This window comes from Archocentrus centrarchus, chromosome 24 (assembly GCF_007364275.1).
Source record: "Archocentrus centrarchus isolate MPI-CPG fArcCen1 chromosome 24, fArcCen1, whole genome shotgun sequence".
In the NCBI taxonomy this organism is placed as follows: Eukaryota; Metazoa; Chordata; class Actinopteri; order Cichliformes; family Cichlidae; genus Archocentrus; species Archocentrus centrarchus.
In genome coordinates this window covers 7,830,990-7,852,669 of record NC_044369.1, presented here as the reverse complement: position 1 = coordinate 7,852,669, position 21,680 = coordinate 7,830,990, and the positions used below count along the sequence as shown (strand labels likewise).

Sequence of the window (21,680 nt, the reverse complement as noted above, 5' to 3'; positions counted from 1 at the left end):
GTACTTCAGGGAAAGTATGAATACAAGACATGTTTTCTTACAGCATTATTTTGTAAATCATCACTACTGTGGTGCAATGAAGTCGATTTTAAGTTGAAAACCTGAGCTCCTGGATCTTCTCCCTGTTTTCCTGACTGCCATTCAAAGTGCTGCTCTTTCGTTCTGTCTGTGCTGTATTTTCCAGTTTTATGATATAATCCTATTTACTCTCTTGCTCTTTGTCTTCTCTCCCTCTCTCTCCTTCCTGAGTTGAACTCAATGAACTCCCTCCCCACCGCACCCTCTCTCCCCACTCACTTCCTGTTTAGAGGAACAATTAAAGGATTGTTCCTGCAGCTCAGGGCACCAGAGCCTTGATCTAGAGCGGCCACCACTTTAGCTGGAAAGAACCACAAAAGGCATCAGTTATGAGACCTCCTCGAAGGACAGTGTTTTGCCGTTGATGAGCAGAAATAAAACAAAAAAGGTTATCATAGATGGGAAACACACATACTCAGAAGGAGATGATGTCCTGGACAGGCGCAGGCATGCCAGATATGATCAATGACAGTAATATGCAGGGAAGATTTTAACATGATAGCTGACAAAGCAGCCAGTCGGTGTTCAGATTTTGTCTTTAAGTCATCTTTCTAAGTAATATGCATAATTTATATAAGCCAGAGTGGTCTGCTTTTAAAATAAGTTTTAGGCTCCATGGCTTCCTTTCTTTAATAGTCAGCTTGCTCTTTTGAGTTTAGGTTTAGTGTTTAAATTCTTAACCCTGTGGTATTAATGCTGCAGTGTAGCTGAGTGGAGTGTAGTGGACTCAAAATGTAAGGTGCAGAGTTGACCAAGTACAACAAAACACTATTCAACAGATAACATAATGAACACAAGAAATGAGGAAGAAGGCAGCTGGACACAGGTGGAAGTAAACTTATAGCTTCACAGGCACTAAGCAGACAACATGATGGGACAGGAGAGAGACAGCACTATATATACACACACTGAGGGCTGATAGGAAACTGGCGGCAGGTGGGAGACACAGCTGGATGTAATTAGCACAGGCGTAAACAAAGTGGGAAGTAAAACTAGAATCAGACACCACAGAAGACAAGCCTTCATTGTAAAACAGGAAATGACCAAAAGACACATGCTAAACACAAAGACAGAGACAAGGGAACACTGGACAATAAACTCACTGTTAGAGAAGTAAAGTCATCAAATCAGGAGTCTAAAGCTTCAAACACAAGAACAATAAAACCCAAACAGAAAGCCAAAACTCAAATATATTCACTGAAAATCCCAAATACACAAAAAGCCCTGGGGCCATGACAGTCAGAGTGCGTTTGCGTTTGCGTGTGTGCTTGTGTGTGTGCGAGTATTAGAGTTAGAGTAACAGAAAATCTGAAAAACCCAAAATGTCTCAGTCTTCATCTGAAATGTAACATCTTCTAGTTTCTGAAGATGTGCCTGTTTAGTAAATCCAACATGTCCTGTTTCATTTAGTTTCAGTGTTTTGAAATGTTGCTTTCAGTATTCAGTGGCAGATTTTTGTGTTTGTTCACTGGTCAAACAAACCACTGAGTCAGTGACCTTTGTTGCGTATTATTCTCCACCTCATTTCTTCTCACATTTCTAGTGTCAGTAAAATAGCAAAAGCAAAATGGCAAATCCACAGAAGCTACCGAAATGTGTTGTTTTACTTGATGAAACATTTGAATGAGTAATCCCTTATCTAATGATATCAATACTGGTGGAGGAGGATATGTGTACGTGTGGGAGTTTTGCCCAAAGGAAAATCTGACAAAAGGCCAGTCATAAAAGGTGAATTCTGTAGTTTTGGTGTTGGGAATTTTGACACAGGGCACAAGTTAGTAATGTGAATTTTAACTTGTCAATATGCTTAGAAAAGGTCAAAAATTACAAAAACCCCCCCCCAAAAAACCAAAAAAAGGAAAAAAGAAAAAAAAGGCTTCCATAGTGAGGAGCTGAAGAAATATTCACTTCAGCTAAAACACTGTTGTCAATGTGTTGCATCCCTTTGTGTGTTTATTTCTGATGTTTTTAACTTGATTAAACCTTCCCATTAGTTCGGATACACTATTTATATATTTTATCCTCCTGTGTCGTAATGCAGGCATCACCTCACCTCAAAATGAAGATATCAACTTCACTGTAATTTTCACACACCAGCGAAGCAGATTAAAGCCTTGGGCAGGTAGAACATCAAAAAATTATGGGCATAGATTTAGTCTGAATATGAGCGACACTTGAAGCACCAGACTGGGTATCCCTAGCCAGGAAATTTTGAGCATCAGAGACTTTGGTGATTTTTAGTGCACCATTTTCAACCTTTTTTTCTGCATCAATTTTTCGTAGAAATGTCAAAATCAGACTCCACAATTTGACATGTGCTAGAATATAATGCATTGAAGCTGTCAGACACTCTGCTGACATTTGCTTCCAAATGATAATTAACTCCAAAATTTCTCATTCAAAATCATCACTGATGAGTCAAGACATGCGTAGATATGATTTAGTTTGCTGTCTTCCTCTGTGTGAGAGTCAGAGTGTGACAAGTCAGTTCAGTTCTGTCTGACTGATATCAGGCTGTTTTATTCATGTTTAAAACTTTCCACACATTCACAAAAAAGCCCTCTCACACAGTTGTCTTTTGATGATTTTTAGAAATTATGCACATAAATGAACAGACAGCTTTTTCTGAAGTGTAGTTAGAAAATTAGCTGACAGCATTTCTGAACTAAAGTAGACTGCTTGTTTTTAAGACTGTTTGAGAAAAAAATGTCCTGATATCTGACCACATCCTCTTTTTTCTGTCATGGTTATCAACCTGCCAGCATGTGCTCGGCACCGGAGGAGAGGTTGTGCAGCTGTGTGTGTGCTAATAATTATAAGATTACCACAGTAAAATCTGTTTTTAGTACCTCATAATTCATATTTTGGAAATAGCAAAAGTTTTTCTTTTGCTCCTTTCTTGTTTTTATTAAGGCATTGGAAGGCATTTGTTTTTAATTTTGGTAGGAAGGACTTTCCCCCTTCGTCACCTTGTGAAGTCTACACCTGTTCGTAAAATAAAAGAGATGGAATAAAGGTTTCCTTCCTCTCTCGCAGGCAGAGCGACGGGCCTACAGAGAGGCGGAAATAAACATGATGGATGACCTGTCAGAAGCTGACTTTCAGAAAGAGGAGGAGCCTGCCAGCCCAGCTCCTCCCCCTTCACAACAACACACAGACCCCGCCTCTCCGACGGTTGCCGTGACTCCTGAGCCGGTCGCCAGGGGAGAACAGCCCACACCCAGTGAGATAGAATACCAGGTGAGGGATTCTGGCTGTCATTTCCAGTCCAGCCCCTGACAACCCCCCAGTTCATGACTCAGACTTGCGGCTGCTGAACTGATTTGTACTTTTTGCTTGAGACTCCACCAGATGCAGCACAACATGTTTTAAAAGTGTCCAAAAAGGGGATGTAATGATGCTCTGTTACAGACATGGAAATCCAGAGACAGCACAGATGAGGTGTCATTGCTTTTATGCTTGTTTGAGGTCCATGTGAAGGGTGCATACAATGTTGGTGCATTTTAATGTAAAGTCTCTGCGGCAGGCATGTGAACGTCTACTCACTTATCTGATGACAACAGACAATAGCAGACTTATGGACGCAGAAACTATAACATGCATATTATTGAGCACTCAGAGTACCTTTATTACATTTAATCAAATTGAATTTGATTTATATAGCACCATATAACAATGCCTCAAGGCTAGAGTTCCAGCTAGCAGTTGATCATCTGCCGCTGCGCTGAGCTGAGGTACTGTACAATCTCAGCTGTTAGCTATTGGAAGGGATTGTTTCCACCACAGTTTCCACCCCCACCCCCACCCCCACCAAATCCAGGCTTTATATTGTAAGGTAAAGATCCTACAATAATTACAGAGAAAACCCAACAGTCAAAACAACCCCCTATGAGCAAGCACTTGGCGACAGTGGGAAAGGAAAAACTCCCTCTTAACAGGAAGAAACCTCCAGCAGAACCAGGCTCGGGGAAGGGCAGTCATCTGCCTTTGGAGCTGAGGGGCGAGAGACAGGACAAAAGACTGTGGAAGAGAGCCAAAGATTAACAGTAACTAATGATTAAATGCAGAGTGGTGTATAAACACAGAAAGAGTGAATAGGGGGACCGCTCAGCAACCTAGGCCTATTGCAGCGTTACCAAGACTAACTTCACACTCATTCATATAGTGCTTTATTGTGTGCCTTAAAATTCTTTTTATTTGTCACACGCACACACCAAATGATGCATCAGGGCCAGCTCAGTTATGTGGTGATTTATGCTGCTGTCAGATGAATGGGTTAACATCTTTTCCATCACTTACTGTCAAATCTGAGTTTCATTCAGGCATTTTAAACATTTCCATGATGCTTCTATTTCATTCTTTTTTTTTTTCATTCCATGAAAGCCATTGAATTTTTTCATTACTTTGTGGAGTTTCCTCCATATTTGAAACAAACAGTTGCACCTTCACAGACTGTGGATTTACACTCAGTGTTGGAGGGCTTTAAAACCCACTTTTACCCACACTTACAACGGTTTGGTCTGAACTTAATGTGGCGGGAGTGGGTGTAGGGCCAGGCCGGTGTGCCACAAAATGTGTGCAGAAGATGTACACTACCACTGTTGGCCAAGACCATGCATTGTGACCTGTATCTTATCGGTAGAAAAAAATGATCTAATGTCATATACTTTCCACATTTGAGAGACTTTTTCGTTGCTCAGTCTAAACTTTAAATATCTTCCAGTATGTTAAATGTTAAGCTCCTGCTTTAAAAAGAATTGGATATATTTTTTTGCTTTGAAAGGATGATTCACAGATTATATATTGAAAAAACAGCGTTACAGAAGCAGTTTCTGTTATGTCGGTGATGTAGTTTAGGTGATGCATATTGTAAATAAACTAAGCCGTGTACAGATATGTGTTATAAATTTGTATTTAAATGTTCCAGTAAGATTTTTCAGTTACAGCACATACTAAAGTAGCAGTGCTAAAGTGCAGATGTTCTGCCTTTGTGTTAGTGGCAGAAATAATTAGGGGTATAATTCTGTAGCACATGTATCGGCAGCTGTCTGCATCTGTTCACTGGTTAGTCCACTGTGTAGCAAATAATATACAGTGGGTAAGTAAATGATTTAGTGGTCAGTTTGAAGCATCTGAGTTTATTCTAGACTTTAAGAACTGGAGCTGATGGAATAAATCTCACCAAAAGGTTAATTTCAAACTTTAAATATAATCTTCAAGTTTCGGTCTCACCTTTTAAGCCAATATGATCAGAATTACCTACAGTGATAAAACAATATTAAACACCTCCAATTTGATGAAAACTTGGCACACTTGATTCATTTAGAACATCCATGTGCAATATGTGATGTTGTTATAATCGAAAGCTCTGGGAGTGCCACTGTGACTCATCTCCGTCTGGCTGGGAACATTTGTTGCTTCTTCTCCTCCCTCTCTGTCATTTTCTGTCATCGCTTTACTGGTGATATGCAGTAATGGCATTTATTTTGAATGGTGCTTTCTCAAATTATACATTGAAAGCAAAAGGCTTCACAATTCAAACAGTGCCAATAAATTGAAAGGCGCTATTATTTTTATATCAAATGCTCTCAATCATCATGTTTTTTGGAAACCTATAAAGGGATTGGATTTGAAGGAAAAAAATCTACAACTGGTTTACAAATTATCTCAATTGTTGAAAAGCAAAGTGTTGTGGCTGATGGCGCTAACAAAGGTGTGCCACAGGGTTTTATTCTCAGACCACTTATTTATAATTACTGTAACTGTTAGCTTAAGGATAAAAGTTAGAAGCAGTACAATTCACCTGTACAAGGTCAGTGCTACATTATATACAACAGTGCCCTCTGTTGCCCACGCACTTCCTAACTTGCATGTTACTTGCTGTTTTACAGCCAACTTTAATTAATGTTAAATTACTGATAAAGCATAAAGTCTTTACTATACTCATGAATGTTAGTGCTTCTATTTTTACACCAAACTAAAGAATGACATCTTATAAATACATAACATATACACATTTCTGGCTTGATTGAACGCTGTGCTTCAAAAACCAATTAATAAGTTAAGTCCTTAAAAAAATTCAAGAAAATGTGTTATTTCATAGAAAGAAGCCAAGCCAAGAAGGCTGTTTAGTGAAGGCTGTGGGTGTTTTTTCTGTTATAGATTACTAATTTAGACACATACTTCTGCTTTTATTCTTAAAAATCTCTTGATGCAGTATATCATTTTACTCTTAGCTTTCTAACTGGGGATGACTTTAAAACACATCTTTAAGATCAATATGAGGAAGTTGGGTGGCAGTGAGACAAGAAAGGCATTGCATTTTATTTAAGTAGTCCTTGGCAAGCTTCCTGGGTATCTTACATGTCTTTGTTAAACCATAGATCAATTTCACACTAGGCTAGGTCCTAAGACTATTTTGTCCTTGAAGATAATATTCTGCTAATACTGTGATCTGGAAACTGGCTTTTAAGTACTGTGCTCCACAGAAGTGGAACAATCTGCAGAAGCTTGAAAATTTAGATAAGCTAATTCCTTTTAATCAATTTTAATCCCTTTTGACTGACATAGAGAAGTGTGAATATGTTTTTCTTTGAGTTGATGTCCTTGACCTGTTCAGTTTTTAATGTACTTGGTAATTTCCTTGTACTATTATTATTTCTCTAAATACTGTGTATAAATAGTGAGTAGGGGTACCAAATAATCCAGATTCAAGATATAGAAATTCTTGAGAAATACAACACTTCTAGTGGCAACAACTTAAAACTTTGCCTTCACAGCTGCTCCTTTATTTCCTGCAGGAGATGGAGCCACATTTTATTGTATTTACTTTGGCAGCGTCCGATGTTTTTTTTTTTTTTACCTTGGGACACGCAGGGCTTGCACATTAGCCTGTGACTGGCCTGCATAACGCTGGGTTTGCGCTTCCTCCTAGTTGTGAACCAGCTAGATGAATCTATCAACCCCTACACTATGGATTCCTTACATACAAACAATATAAATATCCTTGAAAGTTTAATATATGTGTAAAGTGGAGGTTAGCACTTTTGCCTGACACATGAAATGTCACGAGATGATGTGTGAGGAGTGAGGACCCAGAATGCAGGGCACAAAGGCAGGAGACTTAACCATAGGACATGAGGAACACAGGGGAGGCAGGAATAAACTGAAAACATGGAATTAAATATGAATAGCCAATATTCATAAGCAGAAACCTGGTAGTGAGCAGGAATAGAAGACTCTAAAAACAAGCCTAGAAAAGAAACTATAAAGAAGCTATACAAAATATAAGATAACAAGACTTGAAAATCTCATAATATGAAGAACTAAATTAAAGCAACAGCTCTAAACAGGCAAATGACACAAAGTACCAGAATCATAAGGTAACTAAAGATTCATAAGACACAAGAAACAAACTCAAACATAACACATACTTAAACCCAAAAGGAAACTGAAACTCAGTATACTCCAAACCCTGGGTCTGAGATTCAGGGACTATGACGCTAAAGGTCCCCAATTTGAAGCCAGGAGAAAACACAAACTTGACCTTGTACAGGTGGAGGTCACAAACTAGTGTACTACCCTCTGCTGATCCCCAACCTGGATAAATGGGAGGGTTGCATCAGGTGTAAAAATCTGTACCAAACCACAAATGTTTTTGTTAACCTCATGGGTTTATTGTAATTTGGTGAACAAGAAAAATTCAGTTTGCCAGAACTCTTGTCTAAATGTGTAACTCTGAGAACAACAGAACAACACAAGTTGAGAAAATAAAAAAAAAAACTATTGAATTACGTTACCTTGAAATTCAATTTTTTTTTTCAACCTTTTCTTCCTTACAGTGCCTTTGGCTCTATAGCTAACAAGAAAACTGTTCCTGATTCAAGCACTTTGTCTACTTCAAAAAAGTTTAGAAAATAAAAACTGTTTTGTGTTGGGTGTGGTCCTGAGGTGCACTGAAGACATAACACAATACATTTTTTCAGTAGTATATACAGAGCAAAAAACTACAATAAGTTCTAAACAGTGACAGCTGCGTGTAATTCTCTAAAGCACAAAAAGATTGCAGTGATGAGACGCCTTCATCTTGCCCAGTGATAAATATTAAGAAATACATTTATCACATTTGTTGAGGCCAAGTAGCCAATAAATGTTTAGGATTTGGAGCTGAACACGTGCATTACCTCTGAGACCCCCACCCCCACTCCTCTTATAGGGAACTCCTAGATTGCATCTCTTTGTGGTCATTTTTTTGTGGTTGTTTTCCATGTCTTTAGGATATTTTTGCCCTTTTTTTGTAGTTGTTTAACTGAGCTCTGCGACTTTCAAACAAGAAATTAACATTTTCCCTCATGGGATCAATAAAGTATATCTATCAGTCGATATTAATACTAACTTCATACAGAAGCTGTTATCCAGGGGCCTGAGGAGTTGGGGGCCCTGATTAGTAATCTCTAAATGCCTCCAGCTCATGTTCTGTGAAATACTGATAAAACTGTTTGTATTTTGTAATTATTTGACCTGTTTCCCAGTAAATAAAAAAAGAAAAAATATCTTAAATTATATTCTGTTTGATATTAAAGGGGGTTTAAAAAGTCTTTAATTGAAGACACTCTAGAAACTGTAGCTAAGAAACTCATTGACCTTTAAAACTACTTTCCAAAAAAAAAAAACAGATTAAGTATAATTTTCCTTCATTATACCTAACGTTTGATAACATTCAGTTTAGCAGCTATTTAATAAGATGGAAGTCAGTTTTCTGTGTGTTTGCCAACAGGATGGACGGGGCTTTGGCATCGGGGCGCTGGTGTTTGGGAAGCTGCGAGGTTTCTCCTGGTGGCCTGGCAGGATCGTTTCCTGGTGGATGAGCGGCCGGAGTCGAGCTGCAGACGGCACTCGTTGGGTGATGTGGTTCGGTGACGGCAAATTCTCTGTGGTGAGTATCATTAGTGTTATGACTACACTGATCTGATTCTGATTTAAAGGTGGCTAAACTTAAAATGCACTAAGCAGAGTCAAGAGAAAATGTACTATCATTATATGTCATGGTCTTGGGCCGGTGGCCCAGTGTTCTGAGTTTCTTTTTGTGTAGTCCTGTTTTGTTTTACGTTTCAGGTTTCTCGGTTTTGCTTAGTTTTGTTCTCAGTTTATTTGCATGTCTGATTTCCCTGTATTCTTGTGATCCTGGGTCTGTCTGTTATCCCTTCCGTGTCAGGTCTTCGTTGTTTGTGTTTCAGGTGTCTGTGCAATGTGTCAAGTCTGCGTTTTTGTTTTCATTTAGTTTCCTGTAACTGATCATCTGCAGAAGAATGGTTAATTTGAAGTGTTTCAGTCAGGTTTCAGAATTCCTCACAGTACAGAAACAGCATTAGTGAAGGTTACACATAATCATTTTGTGACCTCTGACAGTGGACTCATCTCTGTGCTTGTCCTGTTAGACCTCAGTGCAGCTTTTGACTGTTGCCACCACATTTTATTGCAGAGATTCGAGCATGACATACTGTAGGCATTACAGGTAGGCTGCAGTGGTTTGAATCATATTTACCTAATAGACGACAATTTGTTCATGTAAATGAGAAGTCTTCTTCACACTCTAAGGTTAATTATGGAGTTCCACAGGATTCTGTGCTAGGACCAATTTTATTTACATTATACATGCTTCCCTTAGGCAGTATTATTAGGTGCCGTTTACACGAGACCGTTTTCATTTTGAAACGGTGTCGTTTTGATGCGTTTCGGCCTTGCGTTTACACGACAACGGTGTCGTTTTGATGCGTTTCGCCCTTCTGTTTACACGACAACAGAGTGAAAACGATGTGTTTCAGAAACGGGGTCCAGAGTGGAGCGTTTCAGAAACGCACCGGCTTGCGTTTTCGTGTAAACACTTGAAACCGGGGTGATTTGAAAACGCTCGACTCGCACATGCGCACTATGGTTGCGACGGCCAGTTTTTCGCGTGCGCGAAAAACTGATAAACAGTACTCGCGGATTCACGAGTGCTTCTTATGCTTTTCCTGTGTTTTTACCGTTTTGTAATTCAGCGTTGTGTGCAGCAGCGATCCAACCTCATCATCGGTCCACACAAAACCTCTCACATTGGCCGTTTTGTAAGTAATGAACGTTTTGTAAGTAATGAACAATTTGCCGCACTACCTACTGTGTCACTCCACGCATGCGCGTCTTGCGTAAACAAACTTTGCAAAGAGAAAACCAACGCCAACTTGTGGCCTGGCATGGGAACTACATCGTTTTCATCGTTTCACATGTCCTCGTGTAAACGCGGATCGTTTCTGAAACGCCATCGTGTAAACGAAAGGCTGAAACGCATCAAAACTACACCGTTTCCAGTGAAAACGGCTTCGTGTAAACGGCACCTTAGAAAGCATTGCATACATTTTCATTGTTATGCAGATGATACCCAGCTTTATTTATTCATGAAGCCAGATGAAACACATCAATTAGTTAAACTGCAGGAATGTCTTAAAGACATAAAGGGCTGGACGACCTCTAATTTCCTGCTTCTAAATTCAGATAAGACTGAGGTTATAGTACTCAGCCCTACAGGTCTTAGAGTTGTGGTGTCTAGCCAGATACTTACTCTGGATGGCATTACCTTGGCCTCCAGTGACACTGTGAGAAATCTTGGAGTTGTTTTTGACCAGGATATATCCTTCAATGCACATATTTAACAAATACTGTATGTAGGACTGCGTTTTTGCATTTGCGCAATATTTCTAAAGTTAGAAACATCTTGTCTCAGAGTGATGTGATAAGCTAATTCACGCATTTATTACTTCCAGGCTGGACTATTGTAATTCATTATTATCAGGCTGTCCTAAAAGCTCAGCTGATACAAAATGTTGCAGCTAGAGTACTGACGGGTACTAGAAAGAGAGCGCGTATTTCTCCCATATTGGCTTCTCTTGATTGGCTCCCTGTCGCCAAGTGCTTGTTCATAGGGGGTCGTGTTGACTGTTGGGTTTTCTCTGTAATTATTGTAGGGTCTTTACCTTACAATATAAAGCACCTTGAGGCAACTGTTTGTTGTGATTTGGCACTATATAAATTAAAAATGAATGAATGTTTTCCAGAAAGTTGATTGTTCAGTAGGCAGTGGTTTTTGAAATCCTTTTTGAAAGAGATCTGCCACAAATGTAAAGAAATAATAAAGAAAACTTACATATGATCCAGGATCACATCAAATGGCAGAATAATAGCCTTTTAAATATAATTTTACTCATCTATCTTCTGTTGTAGACTATCAACAGTTCCTCAGCAGAAATTTTAATGAGTTCTTTCACTCAGATTTGATAGAAGATGACCTTCAATTTCAAATTTTCTTCTCTTGAATCTCTAACTTTGAGAATTAAATAAACTAAGATCAAGCTTTTAAGTCACCTTCTCTAAGAGAAACTCTCTTCCTATAGTGCCCAAAGACAGTTCATTAAAGATTTCAAGGTCTGTTCTTTTCTGATGATGATTCATGGCTTTTCTCTTTCATTGTGTAGGTCTGTGTGGAGAAGCTGATGCCTCTGAGCTCTTTCTCATCTGCCTTCCACCAACCAACCTACAACAAACAGTCCATGTACCGGAAAGCCATCTTCGAGGCTCTGCGGGTAACAAACCCATCATTTAACCTCTGTGCCAAGTGTGTAGATGGTTAATAGATGGTTATCTTCTGTTAATAGACTTAGAAATGATAAATCTCTCAGGATGAAATCAAATTACCGAAAAAGCCAAAAATACAAATCTGCAGGTCTAACAGTTGTTCCTCTCTTGTGCATTCGGCGTGGTTGGCTGTTTTGCATTTCTGGAGGTGGTGTTCTCATCTAGATCTGCCCACAATTTAAAAGTGGTAACATGTGGGTAATAGCAGTGCAATCTATAATTTTGTGTGGGGTTTGTTTTCAGTGAAAAAGTGAGAGAGAGCAGTCTCATTGGCACCCACTGTATTTTGTATGATACAGCTACATTTACAGTTTTTTTTTAAATATTTCAACTCATCACAGGAACCTCTTTAAATACTATTTTTCATCACTACCACAAACAGATATTTTTTTCTATTTCGAATTAGTGATACAGAACATTTGGTTGATGCATATCATTAAATTGTTTGTGTATTTTGTGTTTAGGTGGCCAGCGTCCGGGCAGGGAGGCCAGTTCCTTCCTGTGATGCCAGTGATGATGCAGAGGGCGTGGATCTTCAGACCAGGGAGATGATAGAGTGGGCCATGACCGGCTTCCTTCCCGCTGGTCCACAATCACTGGACCCTCCAGAGGGTATACCCTGTTCTCTCACACAAACACCACCTACATCATTTTGTTAACTGGGTACAGCAGATTACCTATTTACAGCTGTAGGAGCCATGCTGTGTGCTGTGTACAGTAGATATAGTCAGGTCCATAAGTAGTTGGATAATGACACATATTTTTTATAATTTTGCTTCTGTGTAGACTTTCAGCTTTAATTCAAGGGGTTTAACAAAAGTATTACATTAAATATTTAGGAGTTACAACCATCTTTTTTACATAATTCCCAATTCTCAGTGGCTGACAAGCAGTTTCATGACTGATAATTTCACAACCTATTCAGAAGATAATAGATCTGGAGTTCATTCCAAGTGTTGAACTTCAGTGGCTCTCTCAATATGAGGTCCAAAGAGATTTACAACAAGGTTCAATCCACTGGCTACATTCAGGAACAAGAAGACCAGATTGAACTTCGATGAACTTCAACTAGAATCATAGGAAGAGAGAGTATGGAGAAAGAGAGTAACACCTCATGATTCAAACCATATCACATCATCTCTCAAACTTGGTGGAGGCAGCATTACAGCATGGGCTGCCAGTGGAACAAGGGCTTCTTTGTGGATCCCACTATCATTACCAGAGTCAAAGTCATTTCATTTATTTATCTCAATTTGATTTTAAGTGGACTGGACCAGTAAACTTATCTCGATAATGTCTCCTTATGTAAATGAGTACATTCTGAAAACCCATTCAGTGGGTCTGCTGTCCCACCTTCACATGTAGAGTAAAAAGCAATTATATGTTACACAACTAATCAAGATACTTTTGACTTTCCATCTGTTATTACTTTTGTAGGAAACCTGGCATCAAAAGAAATAGCAGGATATTTTAATTGAAACTGGACGAATGAATGACTTCATGGCAATTTTTACTCATGTTTGACATCCTTGAGCTATAAGAAAGAAAAGCTGAAGGAAGCCTCTTGATGAATACGTTTTTGTGTTTTGTGGTCACAACCATGACATTTGCAGTACTGCTCGTGTAAAGTCTTTAGATACAGGCAAGGACATAAAATACAACTGTAGAAGATGAAGGCTGTGATAAGCAAGTCAAACTGTACATTACTGGAGCTTCAGTCTTGAAAAAGAAAACAGCAAAAAAAAAAAGTCTGTGGATCCATGTGTGCCTCTTTATGAAATGTCTTCTTGACTGTTGGGTTTTATGTGTAATTATCGTAGGGTCTTTACCTTACAATATTAAGCACCTTGAGATGACTGTTGTGATTTGGCGCTATATAAATAAAATTGAATTGAATTGAATTGAATTAAATTATATCACCGTGTGCACCATTCATTTATTAAAGGCATGATGCTACAGATCAGGGTTAGGCAGCTGTTTTCCAGAGGTCTAGATAACTGAATCAAAACATGATTAAAGGTTACAATAATCCACCTTAATAGTATTTAAACACTTAAATTAGCCATCATCTTGCCAGTTATGTGACATCGATCAGTAATGCGACATACTGCACTGCAATTGAGTTGAATAGCAGTAAAGACCCACCGCAGCCATTAGCCTTGAGATTGCCCAGCATAATCCTACCTCTTGTTCATTTTTGGGGTTTAGTATTTTCCTTTCCTAGGATGTCACATGCAATTTTGAGCATTTTTTCCATGTGTGTTATAGATAAACTATCTAATGAGGAATGTGGTTTGTTTATGTGCTACTCTGCTAGCATGCCAATGCTGCTAATATAATTGTAATGAAAAAGTCTGAAAGTGGCAGCTTTGCAGTTTTAGTTTACCTTCACAGCACCATGAAACAGTATTTGTCCCCTTAGTGATTTCTTTTTTTTTCATATTTGTCAGTCTTAAATGTTTCAGATTATCAAAAAAAGCTTAATATTAGAAAAAGATAACCCAAGTAGATACAAAATGCAGTTTTTAAATCACAATTTCATTTATTATAACCTATGTGATTTTCCTTTAGGAAAAAAGGCCAAATCCTCTAAATTCTTTGTATTTAGGAAAACCCCTTTTTAAAGAGCCTCTGTTATGTTTTTCCAGGATGTTAACAAGAATATTTAATGCAACAATTTTGGGAATTTTTCTAATTTTCTCAGACTGTTATGCTAAAAAGATGGCAGGAAGTCAAAATAAACTATCTCTGATTAACCTCATGGGTCATAGGAGAACCTTGACTCAGCAGTTTTTATCACATATCGTGGGATTTTACAGTTAACATCTCAGTCTTTGGATTTGCTTTAAAATATAATACAATATAAAAACAGAAAAAGATGTACCAATAATAAAACAGTGAAAGTGAGTCAGTTGTTGCAAAGTTGTTCAAAGATTTGATGCAAAAAAATGAAAGAAATCCCAAAATATGTCAGGCTGGAAGCTGTAAAAGCCTTTCAGAAAACTGTTGGCATTTGATGACATTTATAAAAGCACCAGGCAGTGTGTGCATTCCTGACAGGGAAAGTGGGACTGAAAGCAAAAATATCCATAAAAACCTTCTGTATATTTATCTGTATCAACATTGTATAGCTTTAGTTGATTTGAATGTGTTTTTATGTATGTAAAGAGGCTAAAAACAAGTAAATATTTACCCAACAAAAAGTGTGAATTTCATGCCCTTATTCATACAGAGGAACAAAATCCATATAAGGAAGTGTACCCAGAGATTTGGGCAGAGCCTGAGGCTGCGTACACACCTCCACCTGCAAAGAAACCACGAAAGAACTCAGCCGAGAAAGCAAAGATCAGAGAGGTGATCGACGAAGGGACCAGAGGTAAAAATACAAACACAGAATAACAGAAAATTTAAATAAATAATAAATTCTTACTATTTTGTCCCTTTAACATGTAAAGGGTACGCGTTAATGGTTATTATTTAATATTCAGCACAGTGTGGGTCCTTTTAAATGTATACGTATGTGAACTAACATGTTTTCTGCTATGTTTTGTTTTCCAGAGAGACTTATATTTGAGATCAAAAAGAAGACCAGGAATATAGAAGGTAAAAGCATCTCTGGTTGTCCGACCTTCATATATTTTTAAACTAAAAAAAGGATTGTATTATTTTCATTCTAGTAATTATTTTGTCTAAGTTGTGATTAACCTTAGATTCATTTCAACCAGAGGCAAACCACAAATCCGGTGTTGAGTAATAACACGACAATGTGATTGACACAATCCTATGAAAATGCTTTATCTCCTTAAACCAGCATCTGGTTCATTGTTTCGCTCCCGAAGTTCCACTAATAAAGAAGAGTAAAGTACTACTATTAAGCTTTTGCCTGCTAAGCATACCCAGTAAACCAATTCGGGTTTGCTTGTCTTCCATAATCTGCTTTCAATTGGACCATCCAACCAGCGACTGCATATCACTCCTGGTCTTTCTACTCTTTACTGGCTTCCAGTAAAATTTAGAGTTGATTTTATTTTAATTTTATTTATTAATTTTAATCACACAAACCTTATATGGTTCCAACTTAGCTCAGCGGAGCAGATCTGCTGAGACCTTATTCCAGCAGTCTACCTCTCCCATCTTCTGATTAGGGTTTTTTTAATTGTCCCACATCTTAAACTTTTTTTGTTTTTGCAGTTGCTGCACAGTGAAGCTTAAATTCCAGACCTAATATAAGATTTTATCTAATTTTACAGTCCTCTGGTTCTCTGGTGTGAACTGTCAGTTGTATTATCACATGGAAACTGTTCTGGTCATGTTTACATTTTAGACAAATAACAGATGCATTTATCTTTCACAAGATGTCAAAATATATACAACCAGGCAGTAGAACAAACTGATAAATGCTGTAAATTTTGCTTGTCTGTGTTGTCTCTTTGTGTTTCTTCAGATATCTGCATCTCCTGTGGAAGCCTCAATGTCTCCTTGGAGCATCCTCTGTTTGTAGGAGCAATGTGCCAGGGCTGTAAGGTAAGAAACCCTCTTTTCTCTGACTAAGAGCAGTAATTAGGGCCCGAGCACAAACTGTGCGAAGGCCCTATTGTTTTTGCTCTGTTTATTATTTAGTTTGTTATCGTGGGATCCATCCATCCAGGGATCAAACCCCTGACCTCTCGATTGGTAGACAACCCACTCTGCTTCCTGAGCCACAGACACCTGCTTTAGATTAATAAACAGTAATCTAAAGCATTTGCGTAGAGGGGTGTACTATGACGCAAGTTCTAACTAGCCAGGCTTTCTTTGCATTAGCTGGTTTGACAAAACCTAAAGCCCGGATGAGCGATGATGAGGATCACAACTGTGGTTATCAGCTAACTCCACCGACCCCGGCCTTCGCATTCACCACTTATATAAAAAGAGACATTTTAAACTGATATATTATCAGAAGAATGGTTGACAAAGATCTGTGAAGAATATAAAAATATAACAGCATAAGGCAACACTGGAGCTGCAAATCAGGCAAGGAAGAAATTCTGCAGAAAGTCAGTTATCCTGCAAATTCACAAGTGATTATATTTATTTTGCCACTCGCTGCCAGTGCTGTAGTTTATTTCTGTTCAGTTTATGGATGGATGGATGGACGGATGGACGGATGGATGGATGGACGGACGGATGGACGGATGGACAGAGCAGTCAGGTCATGTTTTTAAGTGTACAATTTGAGAGCTAATTTGCTATTCTGCTGACTTAGCCTCTTGGAGGTTTGTATATCCATTGGCTTCTCGTGCAGCCAGCAGAAATCCAAGATTTCTTCTAGATAGTGATCATTGTTCATGAATACAGTTACATTTCAAAAAGCTAATAAAAAAAACAAAAATGTTTTTGGCAGATCATAATTGGTGATTCTGAGATATCATCCCTCTTTAGGTCTCATGGACTACAAATACTAAAAAAGTACTAAAAATCTCCCTTATGTTCAGATCCTTCACATAAAGGTTTCTGTGTAAAGCTCTCTAAGACTGCAACTAATCACTCCTTTGTCTATCAACATGCAGCACTGACTGAAAAACAGTCCAAACCACAAAGATATTAAGTACAATATTTAATAAAAGAAAAGTCTCAAATTCTCACATTTGAGAACCTGGAACCAGAAAATGTTTAACATTTTTCCTTGATGAATTTCTTCCAGCAACAAATATTTCATTTAATATGTGTTGAAGTTGCATTTCCCCAGGAGATAAATCCTAGAAACTAGCTGTTTTGAAAGCATTGACAATATTATTGGAACATTGGTTAAATATTGGTAATCTGCTGTATTTCACAGACATGTAAAAATAAACTGAATGGGCAGAAGGAGAAACTGAAAATCTCTCCATGGTTGAAAACAAAACCAAACCAAAAAAAACACACACACTTATGTTTTGTTCCTCGGCAGAACTCGTTCTTGGAGTGCGCCTACCAGTATGACGATGACGGCTACCAGTCCTACTGCACCATCTGCTGTGGAGGCAGGGAAGTGCTCATGTGTGGCAACAACAACTGTTGTAGGTCAGTGTTGGGGGTTGGCAAACAACAACTTCTTTCCGGACATTTGGGTCCTGCTAAGGTTTTGGATTTCACATGTACAGAAACAATTTATCCCTGAATGTCAAAATGTGATAAATTACTTTCTATATTGGCAGACTGCTCACATGGAACGGATTTGTTTATTTCAATAGAGAGTACACAGTTGATTTTGGCATCTGGGCTCTAAACCCTTTCACTGCAAACACAGCAGAGATCAGACGTGAAGATAATGAACTTCAGTCCAAAACTTTTTTTTTAAATAAAGAAAATTAAAGAAAATCCATTAATATGCAGCAGCAGCAGGAAAGGGAAAAGATAGAGTCATGTGAAAAAGAAAGTTTTCACAGGACTCTCTGCAGCCCTGTGAAAAACTGAGTACATCCCACGATTCAGTAGTTTGTAGAACCACCGTAACTGTTTTCTGTACAACTTTATCAGTCTCTCATATCACGGTGAGGGAATTTTGGTTCATTCTTCTTTACCACATTGCTTCAGTTCATTGCAGTTTGCAGGCATTCATTAATGCATAGCTCTCTTAAGCTTTAGTTGTCAGACAGATAGCCTCACATTTAACTCCAGAATACTTTAATATACAGAGGAGTTCATGGTCGACTCAGTGACTGTAAGGTGCCCAGGTCCTGTGGCACCAAAATAAGTCCAGCCCATCACCCTGCAACCACTGTGATGACAGTTGGTTTAAGTTGTTTGTGCTTATATGCTGTGTTTGGTTTTTGCCAAACGTGGTGCTGTGCATTACCTGTTCAGTATTCTTCCAATTCTACTGTCATGAACTTTAACATTTAATATGTTAACTTAGGCCTGTAGATTTTGAGATGTAGCTCTTGTTTGTTTTTTTCCCTTCAGTTTCTTTAAGTATTGAATAGTCTGACGTTTGGGTAAATCTGCTGGGAAGATAGTGGTGTTATATTAACACACCTGAATGCTCTAGACCAGCAAACTGACAAAACTGCTTTTGTAGAGGCGATCACACTTGCTGACGATCAGTTAATCCAGTGCAATTGAATAGCAGCTACTTACACTCATAATTCAATTGTCCAATAAGCACAGATGTTCTTACCTTTTAACAGGGCTGCATAGAGTCCTGTGGAAACTTTGTTTGTGACTCTATTTTGCTGAAAACTATTAATTTAACTATATTTAATTTAAAAAAAAGTCCAGGTTTGGTGTGAAAGCACCCATAAGATAATGGACCTGTTTGCTTTGGCTAACCCTCTGGTGTCTGTGCCACGTTTGCTTCACTCTGACTTTGAATCACTTATCAGATGATTTGTATGAATTTAGCCCTGTAAGGCAGAAGGAATGTCAGGAGGATAGTCTCTAAAATTAGTTACCTGCTCATCTTTATAACTTCATGTTTAGCCAGTTTGATCACAACCTAAGGCCAAAATTAAACTGCTGTATGTTGTGTATCATTACTTTTATTGGTCCAGTTTACAGGTGACAGAGAACTGAGAGAAATTATTACTTGAAAATAACATATTAATGAGCAGTTAATAAAGAGATGAGGCATGATGAATCGCCTTTGTGTACATTTAGGTGTTTCTGTGTGGAGTGCGTGGATCTGTTGGTCGGAGCTGGCTCAGCAGCAGCAGCCATCAAAGAAGACCCTTGGAACTGCTACATGTGCGGACCCCGCAGCACCTACGGGCTACTGCGTCGACGGGACGACTGGCCCTGCAGACTACAGCACTTCTTTGCCAACAACCATGAGCAGGAATTCGTAAGTTTTCTTTCAGCACGGCTAATACACATTAAAAGATGATGATTATAAAAAGAAATACTGTTTATGCTGTTGAAGTGAAGTAAGTAAATAGAACCCCCACAGGATTCATACATATTTAAATGTTCCATTTTAAAAATTAGAATAAATGAATCATTATTTACAGTATGAATTAGATAGAAAGTACGAGTAGCTTCTTCTTATGAAACAAGCTTCCTTTACTCGATGGGCCTTAATTGCCTCATTAGGCATTTGTGGGGCAGGTCAGGAATGATCGTTTAAGAGTGTCAGAGGTGATAAATTAGCAATACTTAGTAATCACATTTTTTTTAGATGATTTATGTAGATGTTTGTCCAGGTGTCTGTTGGACCATTTTTCAGAAAGTAGAAGAGTCCTTCTAGAAATAAGTGTTGCCTAAATGAATAAACAGAGAGATCCATAACTTCAAATAAAAACTCCAGCCAGCCAGTCATTTTCTGTTGGTTAACTGGTTTGGGTGGTGGGGGCAGGACTATAAGCAACGATGGAAGCTTTACTTGTAATGGTAGATGCAATCCTTAGCCTACTTATCTCAAAAGATTATAGATTTTACAAAAGAAAGTTATGCAAGTCATATCATGGACCAAAGTAGATGCTCCCTCTGATCCTCTTTGTCATGGCTACATGGCTTCTGAAGTTAGTCGAATGTAACATTTTTCATAATGCCTGTGTAATATATACTGTAGTATTTAGACTCAGTGATAGACTTTATGAGATTTTCCCAATAGACTCTTCCTCTCACACACGAGGGGAAAAAAAAAAACTTTTGAGGGGAAAGAAGCACAAACTTAAATGTATTAGTTTTAATGTGACCTGTAGAGGTCCACAGATTTGGAATGAGCTTGAAAGCACTTTACAAATGACAACATCTTCCTGTGTCTTTAAAAGGAGTTTAATACAGCAACTGTTACTACATTATGCTTCATTCTGAACCCTATATGGCTAGGATCCTTTAAAACCTGCAATAGCTCTATATTTTAAGTTCATTCTTTAATAAATCATACTACTATTTTCATGTGCTGCTGTCTAGATGCACTCCTCAGAGTAATTTCAGGTTATTTTAGGGATTTAAGTTAGTATGATAATGTATATTGAGAATTATATATGCATTTTTCTTTGTATGATCTAATGTTTGGGCCCCTATCTATAAGTTTTGAATAGCTTTTGGGCAGCCCCATTTCACAAATAACAATGTTTGAATTTGTATTTGAATCGATTTGTGAGTAAACTGAAACTGATGCCCAGCAACATCTCCAACTCAGATTGACCTCCACCATTTTCCAGCTGATAACCGTGGCCTCAGACTTAGAGGTGGTAATTATCATCCCAGCCACTTACCTGTAAATTACCTCAGTACAAGCTGAAGGTCATGGCTTTTTCCCCTAATGATACTTGTACTACATATACTCAAATTGTGCTGCATTACAGCTCAGTTCAATCTGAGCACTGGGCAAATGCTGATTCATATGTAAGCAGAAAGATTGTAAGAAAAACAATAAGCACATTTATCTACAGCTTTACTGTGATAATAAGTAGATCTGCCGCCGTCTGCCACCACACAGTTGAAACTGTCGAATCTCAACAGTGCAAAAACATGATTGGCTCCTGAGTTTCCCACTTTAGCTGTTGATTGGCTCTTTGGAGACAGGTGTGGGACAACAGCCGTCTTTGCTGAACTTTTCCATTGATTTATTTTCAGGGTTCTTTGACACATTTCTTATAATAACTGTTCATATTAACATGCCTGAAATCACAGGACCATTCATCTGCACATTTAGAAAGTACAACTGCTAGCATTGACAACAAGCCTTTATTTTGTTAATGATATTGAATTAACCGCTTTTACTCATCTCTGACATCTTTGTGTTGCTATGGAAAGGGTTCACATAATAGGAGTGTGACAAATCAGGGAATAACGGGTACTAACTAATAAGACCCACTTGTGAAGTCAGCATTTTTGGAGGTTTACATTTCTGCCTTTGCAGACTCAAGTGCAATCTGAAAATTTACAAGCTGAAAGAGCGCCAACAAGCATTTCTAAAAATCTGTACCAGAATAATAGGGACAGCAGGCAAAAACATAGCAAAAATGGTT

General features: G+C 38.3%; 1 protein-coding gene across 10 annotated transcripts in view; it reads left to right on the top strand.

The window, feature by feature from the left end:
- The window catches only part of dnmt3aa (DNA (cytosine-5-)-methyltransferase 3 alpha a), a 96,817-nt gene that overhangs the window by 63,286 nt on the left and 11,851 nt on the right, over positions 1-21,680 (top strand). For all 10 annotated transcript variants that reach the window (XM_030720925.1, XM_030720924.1, XM_030720919.1 and 7 more), the window contains 9 exons: positions 3,115-3,318; positions 8,855-9,013; positions 11,586-11,693; positions 12,210-12,357; positions 14,978-15,121; positions 15,304-15,348; positions 16,190-16,269; positions 17,675-17,787; positions 19,363-19,546. In XM_030720925.1, the coding sequence (XP_030576785.1) occupies positions 3,115-3,318; positions 8,855-9,013; positions 11,586-11,693; positions 12,210-12,357; positions 14,978-15,121; positions 15,304-15,348; positions 16,190-16,269; positions 17,675-17,787; positions 19,363-19,546 (1,185 nt within the window). The remainder of the gene's footprint in view (positions 1-3,114; positions 3,319-8,854; positions 9,014-11,585; positions 11,694-12,209; positions 12,358-14,977; positions 15,122-15,303; positions 15,349-16,189; positions 16,270-17,674; positions 17,788-19,362; positions 19,547-21,680) is intronic.